This window comes from Wasmannia auropunctata, unplaced genomic scaffold (genome assembly GCF_000956235.1).
Source record: "Wasmannia auropunctata unplaced genomic scaffold, wasmannia.A_1.0 LD336078.1, whole genome shotgun sequence".
In the NCBI taxonomy this organism is placed as follows: domain Eukaryota; kingdom Metazoa; phylum Arthropoda; class Insecta; order Hymenoptera; family Formicidae; genus Wasmannia; species Wasmannia auropunctata.
In genome coordinates this window covers 4,033,473-4,052,566 of record NW_012026812.1, presented here as the reverse complement: position 1 = coordinate 4,052,566, position 19,094 = coordinate 4,033,473, and the positions used below count along the sequence as shown (strand labels likewise).

The window sequence follows — 19,094 nt, the reverse complement described above, 5'->3', positions numbered from 1 at the left end:
AACTTAAGAATAAAATTTAATTTTAAATATCGATCGGATCTCTATAAATAAGACAATCGCAGTGATGTATGATAAGAACAATTTTACAGTTCCCTGCTATATCGTCGCGCGATATTTAAAATGAAATTTTATTCTAAAGCTCAAGTTACCTCAAAGTTATGTTCCGTATATTTTAACTACAAAAATTGTTTATTATACATTACTGCGATTGTTACTACAACTAATAAATATAAATTCATAATATAATTATAGAGATGCTTCATAAAATGAACATATTTACAATGCAATATTATCATATATATTGCGAAACTGCATATTTCTTATAGTTAAATTCGACAATAATATAACAAAAATGTAGTTTCAAAAAATCGAATGTTATCGTGTCGTAGATATATATTCATATCTATGAAACATCAAGGAAATAATAAATCGTAACATTATCTTTTATCTTTTTTTTTTAGCCTGAACACTTGTGCTCACCGACGTGGGTGTTAGACTTTCAGAAGAGTAATAGTTTCGAGTGCGCAACGCTTTTAGTAAGTTTACTGCTAGGACAGAGTTACAACGCGTTCGTAGTGAGTGGATATGCATCGCGCGAGCAAGTACTCTGCGACATGACCAGAAGAACCTGTCCGTATTTGCTGTCGGAGATTGAGCAAGTACCACCGTCGGTCGACAAGCCCAAAACAGTCAAGTATTAGTTAAAGGCACCACTCGATTTCAGGAGTCGATTTCTCTTAGAGTTGAGAAGATTGCGAGAGAGCAAAGACGGAGGCGAAATTACAACGACAAGAAGAAGAGCGACAGAGGATGACTGTAGAGGATCGCTGTACGTATGTGAAAGAAAGTGCCATTTTATCTTTGATATTGTTATTTAATACATTTAGTAGTAGTTGCTTAATGAAGATTTAATAAATATATCTTATATCTAATAAATATATCTTATTATTCCAAATATAACGCATGATCAGAATTTAAGAGATTCTTTTTCGTAATGGAGATAAATTAATTGTAAGATTAAAAAACTTTTTGTAAAGATTTCTCCCTCCCTTTATAGAGATTACTATACCGACTATATGGTTATGATTTATGATTACGATTTTATATGTCGATCCGCATCGCGATTATTTATTCGGTCTTATGGTCCTAGGAATTCGAACATCCACGATCCGATAAATATTTCGGTCATCGAATACACGCGTGGGTGGTTATCTTATCGGACGAAAATGGTGCGAGAAACCGATCTTCGTCGAGCCTTCCTCCGGAATGTCTTCCAACCCGGCCGATGAAGAAATTAATTTGTTGTATCTGGGAGTCGAGAGTATTTGGAACGATAAAAATTATTGGGTGAATATGCAGCCTCGCGGTATGGCTGCGCGAAAATAAATTGGGACTTGAGCAAAATCGAATTCTGGGAGCATCTGCTTCCTGGTGAACCGCGAATCGTGCGAAAAGACACGGACGAAATCGAAGAAGACATTGGCGTAAAACAAGAGAAGCATTTGGATATGCCGGTCTCGTACGTGAGTGAAATCCGAATTCATAGTTTAGGTATGTAAATATATAGATATTTTTTTTAAGTCTATTTCTTAAGCCTATTTTTTAAGTCTATTTTAATAAAAGCATTTAATAAAAACATTTAATAAAAGCACTCATCACATATGATTAGTTTATAACTTCAACTTTCTCTGCTTTTATTAAAATAGATTTAAAAAAGTAAAGGTGCAATTCAAAATAAAAATGTTGTAACGCGAGTTCCGCTTTGCATCAATGATAACAAAAATTAATATTTTAGCGCATCGTTTTCTCGCATCCGACAGTGATTCAATGGACGGTGAAAGAACGATATAGATTTTTACGATAGCACCGCGCAATTTGACGGACTCTCACGCATCGAGATGGGCTTGCTTCATTTGACTCAACATTACGTGGTTCGTGAGGATCTGATTTTATTACAGATGTTTATCTGTATTACAGATAAATCGATATTCCCGCGTTTATTATATTTCTATTTTCATGTCAGTTTCTCTCGAAAGATTCTAATACATCTCGAAAAGAAATCAGATCCTTTGAGCTGTACACGATTTTTTCTGCACGTACAAATTTTTCTCATATAATGAATATGTAACGTCATTAACGTCAATAATGTTGTATTATTTTTATTAGTATTGATAAATATTTATAAATATTGATAAATATTTTAATAATAAAAATATTTATCAATACTTATAAATATTAATAAAAATAATACAACATTACATAATAATGACGTTTTAGGTAATGGATTTGTGAGAAAAAATCAGGTATATATGTTATATAAAAAACTGTTACATATGATACCTGATTTTTTCTCACAAATCCATTACTTAAAAATTAAAATATTTTAAGACTCACCAGTCTTCGAAGCGCAGCAGCGGAGTTGTAATGAGTAATCTGTAAAATATAAATAAATTCAAATGTTAAAAAGTCGTGTCTCAAAAAATATATCTTAAAAAATAAATACTACATGTTCAACTTTCTATTTTTTTTCTTTTAAATAAAACAATAAAAAAGGATACATTATTTTTGAAAGTGATTCTTTCATATATTAGTTTTTACTTTTTGGATAAATAAATCTAATTCTCTCTCTCTCAAATTATCTAAATAATTTCAAATCAATCATTTCAATCTGTCTTACAATTAGACATTTTCAAGTATTTTATATTAAGTATTACATTTTTTCTATTTTCTAATAGATATTATTAACACCCAAATATTTTTCGTGTCTCGAAATAAAATCTGAAATATTTCCTACACATCGTATTACACAGATTGATATTGGCATTTTATTATATTATTTTAAATATTGTTCTGTGACGGTGATATTTTCTTTATTTAATACAATATTAAATAAAGAAAGTATCGCCGTCACAGAACAATATTTAAAATAATATAATAAAATGTCAATATATATATATATATAACCTAAAGTTTATAACTTATATTAAAAATTAGGAAATTTAAACTTTCAATTACAAGATTTATAAGATGCTTACCCACGGTTGCTTTGCCGTTGCCTGATGCCATCCCAGGCCTGCTCCTCCTCTCTCGCTTTCGATTCCTGGCACTAATCACAAAAATCAGATATATAAGTTTTTTCTGTTAATTATTATTATTAATAATAGTACAATAAAGGTACAATTTTTAATCTCAAAAAAATAATTATAATACGATCTCTCACAATTGCCTTGGAATGGATGAGTTCTGATTTCATTTTTTATAAATTTCCTAATTTTTAATATAAGTTATAAACTAACTATATGTGATTATTTTATAATATATTAAAAATGAATAAAATTTATAAGAAATTAAAACATAAAATCCAATCATTAGCAAATTATATAAAATTATAAAAACTTTCAATTACGAGATTTACAAGACGCTTACCCACGGTTGCCCCGCCGTTGCCTGATGCCACCCCGGGCCTGCTCCTCCTCTCAGTCCTCTTTCGCTTCGCTATCACTTTTGATTTCTGGCACTAATCACACGCGCAACACTTCGCGGAGCAGGATTAACTATTATCACTCGCGTATCGCTCTGTCTCTACATGGCTCTCCCGTAACTCTCCCGTCGATCGCGCACGACCACTAATGGCATCTTTCTATCTTGACTCGAGCTCAAACAAGAACTGTCGGGCTAATAGCGCCGAGTGTCTACCGTTAAATCGAAGGACGCAGGAATAAAAAAAACGCGTGCGAGATCTCGTTCGCGCGAATCGCGCCCGTGATACGACTGATAGTAACGCAATGAATTAAAAAATGGAGATAAAAATTTGTAGATCGCTCGATCAACTTTACGGCGACGCGCGACAACTGCGACAAGTTTCGCGGCTACCGTCATAAGCGACGCTACCTGTTGCTCCCCCCCCCCCCCCCTCAACGCCGCCATTCTCCGTACTTTTGTCTATTTCGTACTTCGAATCGAGAAAAATTTGCGATTATTATTTCCTCGTATCGCGACATGAACAAACCGCACGAGTTCGAACTACAGAGAGAATCGAAAAGTATGTTGAAATATCGCCAAAATATCATTTCGCGAACAGCGTAGCACGATGTCGGCGGGGAGGTACGCGCGGATATATATTCGAATTTTGGTCAAGAGAATCTGTCGCATTGTACGCGTCTCGCGAAATCTGTATATCTATATATATATTTTAAACATTCTCGCGATTAACGAACAGCGAAAGACAAGGCGATCGCGACGATACTTACGAGGGGAAGGCATCACCGAATGCCGTCCGACGCAGTCAACCCGCTGCGTGCTCACGCCATTTTGGTCACACGTCACGCCGTGCCCCCTCTTCCCCCCGCCCAACCACTCGCTCCGCGGACCGAGTCAAATTAGCGACTATTCGGCCGGCGAATTCGGACCGCTCGGAAACACGCGATTGAGATTCGATGTCGAGAGTATGCACGATAAATTCTGCGGAATTATTAACAAGACATGGTTACGTCGTGACTTCCCGGCTTTCGTTACGCGTCGTTAGATCTTTAACGATTCACGTTTTACTTTATTATGCTGGCGAGCGAGTCGTGTTTGAATGAAACTCGACGGGGAGCGAAATGCAAAGCAACTCGATGTCCCGTTTGTCCCGTCTATCCCGTCGTCGTCCCGAAATGTTTAATTGACGTTAACTACTAACTCGGCAAAGTGCTCGCGCTCGGCGTCCCGCTGTACTCGCATTTAACGATGCTGTTTACAGTGTTTACACACGGCACTCGGCACAGGCCACGCACTACAGACAGTCGACAGTCGACAGTGTCGACACTCTACATCCCTAGAAACACTAGCTAGGGACTGTATACATTCCGCCGTTCCGCGCCGTCCGCGCTCCTAAGTTCCCTAGATAGCGCCCTCGTTCTTCTTTCTAGAGAATATTCTCTAGAAAGCCACCGCGCTTGTCTCTCTACACTCTCTACTCTATATGCTGTATACATTCAATGGGTAAGCTAAGCTAACCGTTCAACCTAACCTTTTTCTGCCTTTCTCTTTTTCGACATATTAGCGAGTGGTACGTATCACGCGAAAAATCCGCATTTTCCACGATAATCATAAACGGAATGAGCATAATATGAGACCTGTTTAATCGTTGACGATTTTCTGGAGCGCGAAAGGGCATTATTTTTAGACAGGAGTTATAAATGGAAAACCTTGTAACCGGCGTGACTTAGATTGCTGTCTGTTGTTTCAGTGGTACGCCAAACAGAACTCAAAATGTCCATCCGACCGGTTTATCGACCCAAAATCGTGAAGAAGAGGACGAAGAAGTTTATCAGGCATCAGAGTGATAGATATAATAAACTCAAGGTGGGTATCCTTCGCTCTGTGCTTTTCAATCGCGAGAGCGTTCTGTAAAAAGTTTGGTTATACACTGCCTACACTATATATATATATATCATCATTATTTAATCTGTATTTGTTTTGTAATTTTATGTAACGTCATTGTTATGATATTTATATTTATCCATCTTAATTATTCAAACTTATTCTTTGAGAGAGATTGAGAGCTTTTTTGAATTAATTATCAAACAGTGTAAAAACTAAAAAGTATGTACAAATTGTAGACCATATTTTGTAACAATGGAGAAAATAAACGCTGAACTTTAGAGTTTATTTCCTCTGTTTTTATCAAATGGGATTAGCCCACTGTTGCATCAAGTACTTCAATTATGTCTCATATATTTTGCAGCGCAACTGGCGTAAACCGAAAGGTATCGATAACAGAGTCCGCAGGCGTTTCAAGGGTCAGTACTTGATGCCTAGCATTGGTTATGGTAGCAACAAGAAAACGCGTCACATGCTACCAACTGGTTTCCGCAAGGTCCTTGTACATAATGTGAAGGTAAATATTTAAAAAAAAAATCAATTTTCTTTTAAAAATTAATAAACTGAGATATGTGTAGATAAAGTGCTGTTTTAATCAAGTACTAAAATTTTGAGTATCAACTTCTTTCAATATGGAAATACATATTGCTCATTTGCTACGGCATAATTGAAAAATTGTCACTTTTGAGTTATTTGCAAAAAAAAAATGGAAACATAAAGAGAAAAAGAAAGAACGTATTTTAAAAGAACTTTTATTCTTCTACATCACTTATATTACACCAAAATTTCATTTCAAAATTAATTAACATTTTAATGATTTAAAACATTTAAAACTCATTTTCTGGAAAACTTTGTTTTTGAGTTGTGTTATAGCAAATGGGCGATATTTCAAGATATCTCAAAATTTTTTTATTATAATTAAAAATTCGTATTTAAATAGCATTGAGTCACCTGAGTCAGAATTATTACTACAGATAAAAAAACTAGTACATTATCTGAACCTTACTGCAGCTGTACATTTTGTTTATGTATCTCTTTTGATAAACCATAAACACAAAGACTGATTCTTTACAGGAACTTGAAGTTTTAATGATGCAAAATCGCAAGTTCTGCGCAGAGATTGCACATGCTGTTAGCAGCAAGAAAAGGAAAAGCATTGTCGAGCGTGCTCAACAACTTTCGATACGCGTAACAAATGCCAGTGCACGCTTACGTTCGGAAGAGAATGAGTAAACATTACTTTCGTGTATTTGCGTGTATTTTGGCAATAAAATATTAAAAATATATCTCCTGTGTATATTATATTCTTCTATAATTTCTCATTGGTCTCTTCAATTATTCTATGTAAATGTTTTCAAAATTAACAAAAATATCGGAATCTCTACGAATCATATACAATAGTAATAAACTTTTTCAGCATCACAAAATTTCTTCTGTGAGAGAATTACTGTCATTGATCAACTAATTTATTAATTATATAATCGCGAATAACTATACATAATAAATCATATCAATTCTATGAGACAAAAAAGTAAGGAAATTTCTGTGGGTATTTAATGTGATAGCTCTCTCTCCCTCTCGATTGAGTTTAATAATGCTTATATTTCTTAAGAAGTTATTAATTTCTACATGTTTCCTTCATTATTTTATATCTTCAATCTACATTATCCTGAAAAATTAGTTTTACATATCCTGGCGTTCCCTCGAGCGGTACCGCGCAGAAGGGACAGATCGCGATATAGCCGTTTGTGCCGTGTGGAATGGCTACTTTCTCCCAATATCTGCAAAACAGAAGAACAAACAGCGAATGAGAAATCGCGGAATGACAAATAATATACCTAGAATTTAATCTTAAAAGTGTAAAGGATTAGCGACTGACGTGCGTTACTAACTTGACAGTTTTCTCTGTAGCCATATGCCCACAGGGACTAAATGCGTAAGTGGGCGGTCCGCAGTCTACGTAAAAGGCAGGCTCTATTCCCATAGACAATTTGACTACCGCCCCTGCGACAAGGCACATGGGACATCTTCTCGTAACCTTATCTTTCTCCTGGCCCCAATCATGATGCCCTTGTACATGACCGCATTTAAGGTAAACGTATGGCTGCTGCTGCGTCGAATCTGAAGCTGCTTTACGCGGTATGACCAGTGTGTTTAAGCCCACAGGACACTGTGGCCTACCGGCGTTTATAGCGTCTACTAATTCTTCTAAATCCTGTTTCGTCTGTGAACAAAAAAACGCGGTCAGCCAATTAAATATTAAGTAAACTAAGCGATACACGATTTTATAAATTTTTTTTTTAAGATGTAAAGATGTAAATTACCGGAGATTTTGCGAGGCCTTCAGCCGACCGCCAGAGCAAAGTAGCGCCGCAGAGATCGATGAGAGTCCCATCTTGCAAAATATTGCTCTCATCCTCCACGACGCTGCCCTTCTGTTGAGCACTCCTACTTTCTCTGAGCGAGAAAACTCCGCCGCCCACACTGACCTCCCGCCAGAAACCACATTGTGCCTCGCCACCGCAGAACTGACCTCGCGGATGCATTATTAGGACCCCGTTCGTCGTAAGTCCGTCAATCTCACGATTCTCTTGCCATTTAGTTGCCTTTTCCTGCTCATTTAAAAAGATCATTTATAAAGCTTTTTTTGTCAGAGTTGGTGTATTTTAAGCTTCACGATCAATCATAGATTTCGAGTCTCACCCCTAAAAAAATGTTCCTCGAACTGTCGAAGCCCGCGGCATAGATCCTGGCGATTCTGGGATCTGATCGATCCGCCAGAATCCGACAAGCGAACCTGCTGATGGTGCTTTGAGCGACACGTCCTTCGTTAGTAGGCCCACCATCGCCACTGCCCGCACATGTGTCCATCACTACGAAATCGATAGGCGACTCGGACGAACGACCAATCTATGGATTTAAATTTATATGTGACAATGTATAAATTTAAAATAAAAATAAGTAATTTCAAGTCTCAATAGATTAAAAACAGCGAGAGTAGGCTAATAAGCTGGTTTTTCATGATAATAATTATATTCTTACATAATCGTATAAATTTGATTTTGCAAATGTTTCGGCTCGCAATTAGATTGTCCTCAATGTGAGGGTTACGATAATTTACAAAATAAACATAATAGAAATAAAAATAAATACATACAATATAAAAAAATTACATCCGTGATTCTAATGTATATATTGGCTATATAATACTGAATATACTGATCTCTGATAAAAAAATCAATAAGTAAACTAGACATAACTTTGCAAAGTCCAAGTAAAATGGAATATTTCGAGCTTACTTGAAACATGTCCGTTTTTTCATCTTCCGTATATTCGACAATAACAGCCTGTGTTCTGGAAAGTGTATACGAAATTGAGTGCTGCTTCGTGTTGAGGATGGCCTGCGAACTGTGGGGCGTTTTAACGATGTAGTGCTTGCTACGCTTAACACCATTTGGCACGGGTCGTTTGTATAATACGAATTTACTTCTTCTTCTTCCCCTATCACCAGGTGGAAGGTAACCATTGTATCTGTGAAAGTCGTCAGATAAAATCATTAGTCATTAACCTTCTGTTTTCCTTTGTTATCTGCTTGATTTTCTGGGAAATCCTTACCCAAGTATAACTAGTTCACCGTATTTCACTAATTGTTTAGGCTTTTCATGATGATAACTGTGAGATCGGTGTGGATTGCCATGTGAATGGCTGTGACTGTGTATATTGCGTGGACTGTGAGGTGCACCGACTGTCTCACCTTCTTCCACGAGCAACGGGCTCTCGCTACTACCGCCGTCGGATCTAATATAAAACACACGATATGATAAACCGTTCGCATATATATATATAGCGTGATTCTTCACTACCACTTTCCGTTAAAAATTCTTGACGATTATAAATAGATTTTCTGATGAATTTGAAGTTGATCTCTTTTTTAACAAATCTTCTGGCTGGATATATTGCAATATTTGATTGTAAATATTTTTCGATATTAAGTTTCGATAGCAATCAAGCGTTAAATTAAATTTCTTTCAAAAGATTAAAATTAAAAATTAAAGATTAAAAAATTGGAAAATTGTATTGTCTGTTTGCAGTTTTGAAATTTAATTTGCCGAGATATTTAATAATTTTATAGAATTATCAGAATTTCTTTTATTTAATTACTAATTTGTTTAAATTACTTTTGATTTTTTTTTTAATAGTTACAGCTGATAGAAGTGGTAGTGGCAAATCATCCTATACAGAATAATATGACAACTAGTGAGCTATACATTTGTTAATTCTTCGTAAAACAATCAATTTTTAGAAGAACCAACTACACAGTGATTTATGAATTTTATTAAGCCCATGAAGCAATGAGAAATTTCATTTTTTAAATTAAGATTTTTGCAGGAAAGAAAAATAAATCCTCATAGAAACAATGCAGTCATAATAGCCCTAGTTAGGAGATCGTAAGAGTAAAATGGAGGATGAATATATAATCATGTAGTACGTGTTGCGTTAAAACTGTACAAATTATACTCATTCCCTGAGTGTTTCATCTAATCTTGCATAATTGTAGCTTCCACCAAGGAACGGGAAATTTCATTGGAGATTAAAACGGGATTAATATATGTTAATAACTATATGGAAAGACATTGAACAGAAGGATGTCTGTAACTGGAAAATTTTCTGATCCCAAAAAAGCAAAAAAGATATCAGATACGTGTACAAGACTGTACAGCAAAGTTTCAGTATTTTAAGTATCTTATATTGAGCGAAATAACTTAATGTTGTTAATATATTCGCACCAAGATCAGTTGCTAATTTGTCAGATGAATGACTTTGGTACGCTTTTTTCCACAGTTTGTATTTGTTTTAGAGATAGCAGCGAGGCATTTTGAATTGCCAATTTTGTTTTGTGAGCAAAGGAAGCGCTTGATACATCACCTTGTCGCATATATATGTATATATATATATATATATATATATATACACACACATCTGTACAGCCCCGATCTATCTCTTTAGTTTCTACAAAGTGTATAATTCTTTACAAAAGTGCTTATTTTTCACTATTTTTTGTACTTTCGCACAAACGATGATGGCACGCTTCGTGTTTTCTTACAAACGGTGCGTTTCTATAAGAAAATCCAAATCGCCATCTGAACACAGGCCGTACGTGATAGAGAAGATACAATGGTTTCGTGGCTTACATTACGTAATGCGTAAACCGTGAGACTCTTACTTACCGCGAAGGGTATGGAATGCGTTTAGTTACTGGCATCCTCCTTTCAGTGGGATTTACAGACTACTAACTTCCACATAGTACTTGAAAGGGTACTTGGTAAGGACGGGCAGTCTTAAGGATCTTCACACGCGGTAGCAGACAAATCTGAGCAATTGCATTTGCACGCGGCAAGCTGCGAATTGGTAATTATGATCTGCAATGAGAAACATAATTCAATATAAAGATCATAATTAACTGAAGGAGACTCTTTTTTTTTTAATTTTTTCTATCCTGTTCGCAGGACGAGCTGCAACTTTTGCGTAATCAAATTTTCCATATCTGTGAAAGTGCGTGCGCGTTAGTCGCCCGAGTCTTTGCCTCGTAACTGCTATTGTTAACAAAGAGGACCTTAGCTTCAATTTTCTTAGCTCTTGCTTGCGATACGCTGTCATTCCTATAATTTTAATGTAAGAGACAGAGTTTCGGTAAGCAGGTCTAGAAATTAAATTAACTTTAGTGTATGTATCAAAAATTCTCGATTAATGCTGCCGCTTTGCATTTATCTCGTTTACGTTTATTTCTAAATGTAATCGGATCTTTCACAACAATACGAATTGTACGGGTATTCCTACCGACTCATCCTCAAATTTTCTCTATAGACACCTACCCACAAATGGGCCATTACGACTGCTGTTACGATAACTCAGTTGTACACGTGTATTAACTATACGTGTTACGAAAATGCTACGCAATATCCATACATTGGCTTTTTTTTTTTAAATAAAGTTGAGCAGGTAATTTGTGAAACTAAGGCCCATTTTTACCAAAATTGATTAACTTTAATCTCGGTTCAATTTATTTTTTACCTTATTCCTAGAATTAGAAGATAAAAAATAAGCTGAACCGAGATTAAAGTTAATTTACGTTGGTAGAAATGGAAATAAGAATTGTCAAGCTTCTCCACACATAACACATACAACCATTTACCAGCATGCTGCCAAAAATGTGTACACAAAAAAGCCCGTACAAAAATTTCTTTCAGATTTAAGGTTCACATTAATTGCACATATAAAGTAACGAAGAATTTTACACAAAACATAAATTTTATAACAATTAAAATTTTTCAACAAGATGTACCCATTAATCTGAAAATAATCATCTGAAATGATTTTTATATCTCGGCAATGAGAAAATGAAACTCGCAATCACAGTAGATTTTTTTTACTGATCGAGGAGAATTCATACCTATTTTTTTTATTTCTCTTAACTTTTTTATAAAATTACATAAAATAATTTCAAACACTAATAAATTATACAGCAATCAATGATATATGTAGTTAATAACAGTGACTTTTAATTGGTACGTAAAAATCATCTCAAATGATCGTTTACGCAAAGAAAATTAAGTGATGATTTCCGGGTTAATTGATTCAATTAGTTTACAAAAGTAGTTATTCTATTATGGAAATTCTTCACTTCTTCATGCGTTATTTTTTTCTGTCTCACGATGGGTGCGACAGTGAGCTTCAGAGAATAAAGTCATGCGGGTCATGCCCGCAAGGTAACTTTCGGTTTCAACAATAGCAAACAATTAGCGCCCGCGCGCGCGTCATGACAAAGGAATGAGTGTCGGCACATATTCAAACTATGATCAAAACACGCTTATCGCGCGCAGGATAAATACACAGGTCTTTCGCAACCACTTGGACAGTACCGTACCGCCGACGATGACCTAAAAAGATTTATATTTCGCCGTCATACACTCGTGCAATTGAGAATAAAGCGACTGTAGTCAAGAGCCACGGATTTTCGGCAAGGTTTCCTTGCGATTCTTTCATTGATCAACGAGATCGATATGTAACTCTATCGATTTCGCATCTACTTGCAGTAGACACATAAAATATAACAATGATGATTTTTTTTCTACTCCGAGCAATATTCTCTCTCGTATATTCATCGTATCGCGAATTAAATCTGCCGAAATTACAGTGATTCTCGTATCAGACTACGCATTGAAGATGGAAGATTCAATCAATTAGAATAAAACGGATTAAAGTTAAAATTATCCGATTAGTTAAATTCTAATTTTCCAATTCGCATTCTTGATATGCATAGTCTGATATGGGCTTTACGATATGTTTTGCACCTGTCAGCTTTCCTAGAGATCGTCTTCAAAACGGAGCCGAGTGCAAGCTACTCTCGCGGAAGTGGAGAAAAGCAAGGTCGGGAAAAAGAGGAGTGTGTGCGACGAGCGTGATCGAGAGGGACAGCTTTCCAAAAAAAAATTTTGGGCTAGCTTGAACGGAATGATGTTACTCGCGCGCACCTCGTGGGATCCTCCGTGGTGATCGTGTGAACAAGAGCCAGGGTGGACGGTCGTTCGCGGTCGAGGGGGTGAGAAAAAAAAGGAGAAATGATTCTCATGCACACAGAGTCGATAATTACTGGCACCAGTCCGCGTCTTCGCGAGAGAGATAACGTCGTCACTGCGACGGCGACGCGACGACGACGAGTAGACCTTCGCGTACTGGGTTATTTGGTAAATATTCCACGCACACAGGTGCACGTCGGATACGCGTGTATACACGCATATTCGTGTATACGCGCCAACGACGTAGTATCGGATTGCAGATAGGGAAATCGCACGGATGCACTGCGGCACGTCGATCGGTGTGACACGATTGTCCGTGCAGTATTATCGACCGCGCGGGGGAGGGAGGATGCTCCCTCCCCCTCTTCTCTCACTCTCTCTCTCTCTCTCTCTCACGTTCCTTCTCATTCTTTCAGGGCAGACTACAAGGATAAATGACAAATGATTTACCGTATCACCATTGTGGCACTCTCCGCATTCGAAAGTGACTTTGCTGCAATTTTCGGCGACGAGCTGCGACTAACGACTGTTCCTCTCCGCCTCCTCTGAGAATCACACCGCAGTTTAGAGGCAATTCTTCCACCTTGCCTACCTCTCTTTTCTTTCCCCCGAGGCAAGAAGTCCTCCGACCGCGAGTACCGATGATATGTGTACGTTGCTGGAGCGCGCGCGCCGCTCTCCACTGCTGTTCACTGCTCCATTCTCGACGGAGTCGTCTCGTTGCGACCCGTCGTGTTTACTAACGATGACGATGACGATGATCCCCGGGCAGAACGACGACCCATGATCGCGCGGCGTATCACACGAGTGTCATATCGATTACCAGCACTGAATTCCGCCGCGTTCGTTTCTTGCTCTTCCACACTCTCGGTTACTCCGCTTGTCCACAGTTCTCTCCCGTTCGATCGTCGTCACCCGTGTTGCTCAGTGCACACGTTTGTTTTGCACGTCGCGCGACGACGGACGATTCGAACGATGGCAGCGGCGAGGCGAGGCGGGGCGAGGCGAGGCGAGGCGAGGCGAGGCGAGGGCCGAGGCGAGACGGGATGATAGCTGCGCCTCCGCCGCCTCCGGTGGAGCGGTGAGGAGCACGCAACACAAGCACGCACGCGGAACAATACAACACTCAACACACAACGCGCGAGACACACGCACGCACACGCAACTTTCGACGCAACGCCGACGGCGAGTAGCGAATGGCGAGGCGAGCTCGTATATACACGGCGTATACACGGCGAGTCGTAGAGACGCTAGTCTTCGAGTCGCGCGTACGCGAGATCGCGAAATGCGTTGCCCGATTCCTCCACGGAAGTGTGAACGAGCGAAAAAATCGGATCACCGTGATCTGATCTCATCCAATGCGTTCCGTAGCGATGGACGCCATGTTGCTGCGACAGGCTACAGTCGATAGATCCGCCATTTCACTATCGATATATCGATATGACGATATATCGAGAGCACTGAGATCGAAAGCCGCCATTTTGTTTTCCTGCTAAAGGAAGGAGGTTAATAAGCTGTTGGGAAGAGAAGCGCAAGTGTCTCCTGAATAAATACTTATTTATGTAAATAATTGTTAACTTTTGTCGTTTTTAATACGAAACATTACGAAATTTGCATAAAGGCGCGTGCAGCGAGGGAGGCAGCGCGCGAATCAGCTGAGCCATCGAACTTGGAATATATAGACGGTGCCACTTTTACCAGAGGGCAGATGCTTCTGTCCGATCTAGGCGTAGTTTTTGGACGCAGCCAAGGGCAGAAGCCAATCACATTAAAGTACCTTACAACACAGTCATCGTCACTCTACTGTCTTGATGCTCGATTTTTGGTCGGGGTTCGGCATAACGGGGTTAGAATTCGACGCGTGTGAAACTGTGAAATTGCATTTTATAATTACGCCGTTCACAAGTTAAAGAGTGCGCGACAAAGTGCGAAAGTAACGATCGCGGGTACGGAATTTTCGAAATCATCGGTCGTTTCTGTACTGAGAAATATGAGCCGCAGAAGAGTACATGAAGAAGATGATGGCTACGGTAAGCGACACTTGAAGTTATCACCGTTCGCCTGATGCTTCGAATTCCGATTCTTACCGACTGTCTATGATATTCAAATAGAAAACTGTATTAATACAAACATGTTATTTTTATACCGTCTTTTTAAAAATTCTATTCGATTTAATTTATTTGATGATTTTTATACTTTTTATTTCGACACACATAACACACGCATACAATCAAGTTTTTTGCTCCAAAAATAAAAAATTTTCACTGTTGAACTTTTATTCTGTTATACATTGTGTAAGATACACGATAGAACTCTATTTATCTCTATTTTTACTCCGTTATACTCCATTTATACGAACAAGTTATGCTCTATCGATGCTGTATCTTTATTATGTATTATATGTATCTTTGTTATAAAAATCATTATATAGAAATTGACTCTTTTATACTTATTATAAAACGCATATTACACTTATAAAATTACACATATGTTCTCTGTTTTTTTTAGATCGAGTGTATAAGAAACGAAGGAGGGTATCAGAGAATCAAGAGATCGAAGATCGTCTTGAATCTCTCATCCTCCGCGTCGGGGAGAAGTCAACATCGTCTTTGGAAAGCAACTTAGAAGGTTTGGCTTCCGTATTAGAAGCCGACCTGGGTTTATTTCGAAGCAAGATTCTTCGGATTTTAACAGACTGCGCTATTAAAATGCCAGAAAAATGCACTATTTATACTACCCTTGTTGGGCTATTAAACGCGAAAAATTTTAATTTTGGCGGAGAATTCGTTGATTATATGGTGAAAAATTTCAAGGATTCCTTAAAAGCATGCAAATGGGATGTGGCTAGGTATTCTCTTAGATTTCTGGCTGATTTGGTAAATTGCCATGTTTTATCATGCGGATCGTTGATGCAATTATTTGACAATATGCTGGATGCTGCAAATGAGGATGGTGTACCGCAAGTGAGACGTGATTGGTATGTGAGAAATTTTTATTTATTGTTAGGTTCTTTTTGAACTTCTTGCGTCGTTCATCTTTCTCCTCATTTTTTTTACAACATAGAGATAAAAAGAGGGAAGATGAACCGTGCAACAAGTCAACTAACAAGAATAGGTCTTATAGCGACATCTCTATTGAATTAAACAGTTGAAGTAAACAGTCTTTAATAATTGCGTATAATAATTTACAGGTATGTTTATGCTGTTTTATCAACGCTGCCATGGGTTGGCAGAGAATTGTATGAGAAGAAAGAACAAGAATTGGATCATCTGATGGTTACAATAGAGATATTTTTGAACAAACGAAGCAAAAAGCATCAGCCGGCATTGAGAGTATGGTCGAGTGACACGCCTCATCCACAGGAGGAATATTTAGATTGCTTGTGGGCGCAAGTTCGCAAACTGAGACAGGACAATTGGGCTGAGAAACATATTCCGCGGCCGTATCTTGCGTTCGATTCGATTCTGTGTGAAGCGCTGCAACATAATTTACCACCTTTGATACCACCTCCACACCACGAATCTTATTCTTATCCATTGCCTACTGTCGTCTTTCGTATGTTTGATTATACCGATTGTCCTGCTGAAGGACCATTATTACCGGGAAGTCATGCCATTGAGAGATTCTTGATAGAAGAACATCTACGACAGATCATTAATAATAATTATTTCGAGAGAAAGGATTGGTAAGACATTTATATATCAAAAGTGTGGAAAACGTAATTTTTTTAAAGTTATGTCACTTTTGCAGCAAAAGTGCGATATATTGAAAGAAATTGATATCTTTTTTTAGTTTTTTCAATAATATAATTTATTTTATAAAGCATCGATAAACGCTTCCTCATAATTATTACTGTTATTTGCAAATTGCAATATGATAACGTTAATTATTTTTATTTTACAGTGCTGCACAACTACTAAACTTTCCATTTAAAGCAAAAATTCCTTTAGACTATTGCATTGTTGAAGTAATATTCGGTGAATTATTTAGACTGCCCACTCCAAAACATTTGGAGATCAGTTATGGATCAATTTTGATAGAACTCTGCAAATTACAGCCTTCAACTATGCCACAGGTTACAAATAATAAAAATAAATTACATGCTCGAAAATTTAATATTTTTCATTTATTATAGCATAGGACGATAAAAATAATATTTAAATTGTACTTAGGTACTAGCGCAAGCCACAGAGATTCTGTTTCGTCGTATAGACAGTATGGCGGCTACCGCTTTCGATCGCTTTGTCTGGTGGTTTGCATACCATTTAAGCAACTTTCAATTCCGCTGGTCGTGGGAAGATTGGGATTCTTGCTTGCAACGCGATGCAGAACATCCAAGACCAAAATTTATACGAGAGGTTCTACTTAAGGCTTTGAGGTCAGTATTTTATATATAATCCTGTTTTTTATATTATTTAAAGTACAATATTTATAAAATTGTGCTGTAAAACGTATAGCTTTATATCAATATACGGACATACAAAATTATATTGTGAGTTCTATTGTACATACAAAAATGCATATAAAATCATCCACAAAATTCGCATTTTTAGATTGTCATATTATCAAAGGATTCGAGATATGATGCCAGACTCGTACGCAGAATTGATTCCAGCAGTTCCCGAGCCTGTGTACAAATATTCATCTGAAGGTGCTAGTAAGTATAATGGAATAAACAAATCAAATGATGCAGCTTTGAAATTTAACGAAATATAATGTCCTACATTTTATTTCGATATCAAATTAGTTTTAATAGACGTAGAGGAGTGTAATATTTATTATTTTTAATCAACATTAGGCATGAATTAGGACATTATACTTGTAATTTGAGTCGCTAATAAGATGCAAAGACAAAACAAAGGCAAAGCTAGATAGAAAATATTTATAATATACTAACATGTTAACAAATTATTTCAGGTTCACTCCCTGGTACATCTGCAGCACACGAATTGGTGGTTTCTATAAGACGTAAATGCACGCCGGAAGAAGTACTAAATGTATTAAATACATTACCTGGTCCTAGAGAAAACGAAGAGACGAATAATTACAATCCATTGAAGATCGATGTCTTTGTACAAACTTTACTGAATCTCGGTTCGAAAAGTTTCAGTCACAGTTTTGCGGCTATAGTAAAGTTTCATTATGTTTTCAAGGTAAATTAACATCTAACTCTATAATCAAGATGCATGTGTATACATGTGTTTTTCACATAAATATTTCTTATTCATAGGTGCTCGCTGAAACAGAAGAAGCGCAGATATGTATATTAAGAAACATGTATACATTGTGGAAGAATCATTATCAAATGATGGTAGTACTAACGGACAAGTTTTAAAAAACTGGTATTATCGAATGTAGCGCTATCGCCAACTGGATATTTTTCAAGATGGCATCAGAGTTCACAAAGTTTGTATTTTGTATCTCGATAGAGTATACATTCATTTATTTTATTTAAAAATGTCAGCACTATTTATGGTATATATGGAAGAATATTAATATAAGAAACTTCCATTTTTCCAGATTATATATTTGGGAAATATTGCATTTGACAATACGTAAAATGAACAAACATGTGACGAAGTTGAGTACGGAATTAACGCGAGGGATAAAGGCGAGGGAGAAACTGAGAAGAGCGGAGAGCAGGTCGGGTTCCTCTTCGGACTAGGAGGACACTAATAAGGAGAGAAATAGAGAGAGACCATCGGAGGACGTAGTAGAACGAATGGAAGAAAAGTTGGAAGCCGCGCAAGCAGATCAGAAAAATTTATTCCTCATTATATTATTTCAGGTACAAAAGCGTGTATCACTTATATAAACAGTCCGCGAATGTCGTATTTTCGTCGATACAATATGAAAGAATTTCTAAATTCCTATTTTAGATAAGATTTAAAGTCAAATGGATTTGCGAAAATTTATGGATATTTATAGATATAGATTGATTGGAGGATCCCGTCTTCGCGGCGCACTTCGCGTCGGCGCCGTCGCGAGGTTGCGCGTAATATCGTGAATCGTGACTGCTGTAACGCGAGACCGCCGAGACGCGACGCTGCTCCGAGCCGAGCTCGAATGGACTATCGCGCCCGCGCGTAATACGTAGATCCTCTGTGTATCGCTATTCTATCGAAGTTGCTTGCCTGCAACGATTCAATTTGT

The 19,094-nt window shown here is 37.3% G+C and overlaps 4 protein-coding genes and 1 long non-coding RNA gene across 12 annotated transcripts in view; 3 read left to right on the top strand and 2 right to left on the bottom strand.

The window, feature by feature from the left end:
• LOC105449013 overlaps positions 1 to 4,745 on the bottom strand; it is a 201,004-nt gene extending 196,259 nt beyond the window's left edge. The window contains exons 1-4 of one of the 3 annotated variants that reach the window (XM_011687975.1): positions 4,682 to 4,745; positions 3,427 to 3,675; positions 3,036 to 3,106; positions 2,395 to 2,433 (exon numbers count right to left, since the gene is read on the bottom strand). The gene's annotated coding sequence lies outside the window, so the exon portion shown is untranslated. Of the gene's footprint in view, positions 1 to 2,394; positions 2,434 to 3,035; positions 3,107 to 3,426; positions 4,331 to 4,681 lie in introns of those variants that run through there. The other 2 variants (XM_011687974.1, XM_011687978.1) reach the window with 2 other exon arrangements.
• LOC105449015 lies at positions 153 to 2,113 on the top strand. The gene is made up of 3 exons (XR_974297.1): positions 153 to 829; positions 1,151 to 1,551; positions 1,796 to 2,113. It is a non-coding gene; the product is annotated as an uncharacterized LOC105449015 (long non-coding RNA).
• Positions 4,746 to 4,959: 214 nt separating the features above from the next.
• On the top strand, positions 4,960 to 6,650 carry LOC105449012 (60S ribosomal protein L32). Of its 2 annotated transcripts, none has more exons than XM_011687972.1 (4): positions 4,960 to 4,983; positions 5,231 to 5,346; positions 5,729 to 5,881; positions 6,439 to 6,650. In XM_011687972.1, exons 1-4 carry the CDS (start codon positions 4,980 to 4,982, stop codon positions 6,595 to 6,597), a joined length of 432 nt encoding a protein of 143 aa, XP_011686274.1. In that variant the 5' UTR covers positions 4,960 to 4,979; the 3' UTR covers positions 6,598 to 6,650. The 2 variants fall into 2 exon arrangements, with proteins under 2 accessions (XP_011686274.1, XP_011686275.1); XM_011687973.1 differs by having other exon boundaries at positions 4,966 to 5,050.
• A 290-nt stretch (positions 6,651 to 6,940) lies between these two features.
• On the bottom strand, positions 6,941 to 14,348 carry LOC105449011 (protein pellino). 5 transcript variants are annotated; one of them, XM_011687968.1, is made up of 8 exons: positions 13,392 to 14,348; positions 10,593 to 10,784; positions 8,980 to 9,162; positions 8,664 to 8,895; positions 8,068 to 8,274; positions 7,689 to 7,976; positions 7,257 to 7,588; positions 6,941 to 7,145 (listed from the first exon to the last, which is right to left on the bottom strand). In XM_011687968.1, the coding sequence occupies exons 2-8, from the start codon at positions 10,625 to 10,627 to the stop codon at positions 7,019 to 7,021; spliced, it is 1,404 nt and encodes a 467-aa protein (XP_011686270.1). In that variant the 5' UTR covers positions 10,628 to 10,784; positions 13,392 to 14,348; the 3' UTR covers positions 6,941 to 7,018. The 5 variants fall into 5 exon arrangements, with proteins under 5 accessions (XP_011686270.1, XP_011686272.1, XP_011686271.1 ...); XM_011687970.1 differs by lacking the exon at positions 13,392 to 14,348 and adding an exon at positions 13,016 to 13,270; XM_011687969.1 differs by lacking the exon at positions 13,392 to 14,348 and adding an exon at positions 12,897 to 12,986.
• A 169-nt stretch (positions 14,349 to 14,517) lies between these two features.
• Positions 14,518 to 19,094, top strand: part of LOC105449010 (nuclear cap-binding protein subunit 1) — a 5,744-nt gene continuing 1,167 nt past the window's right edge. Inside the window, 9 exon segments of the mRNA XM_011687965.1 lie at positions 14,518 to 14,971; positions 15,450 to 15,918; positions 16,132 to 16,626; positions 16,845 to 17,016; positions 17,114 to 17,319; positions 17,495 to 17,598; positions 17,859 to 18,094; positions 18,172 to 18,347; positions 18,462 to 18,729. Of these exon segments, the coding sequence (XP_011686267.1) occupies positions 14,932 to 14,971; positions 15,450 to 15,918; positions 16,132 to 16,626; positions 16,845 to 17,016; positions 17,114 to 17,319; positions 17,495 to 17,598; positions 17,859 to 18,094; positions 18,172 to 18,347; positions 18,462 to 18,729 (2,166 nt within the window). The 5' untranslated portion in view covers positions 14,518 to 14,931.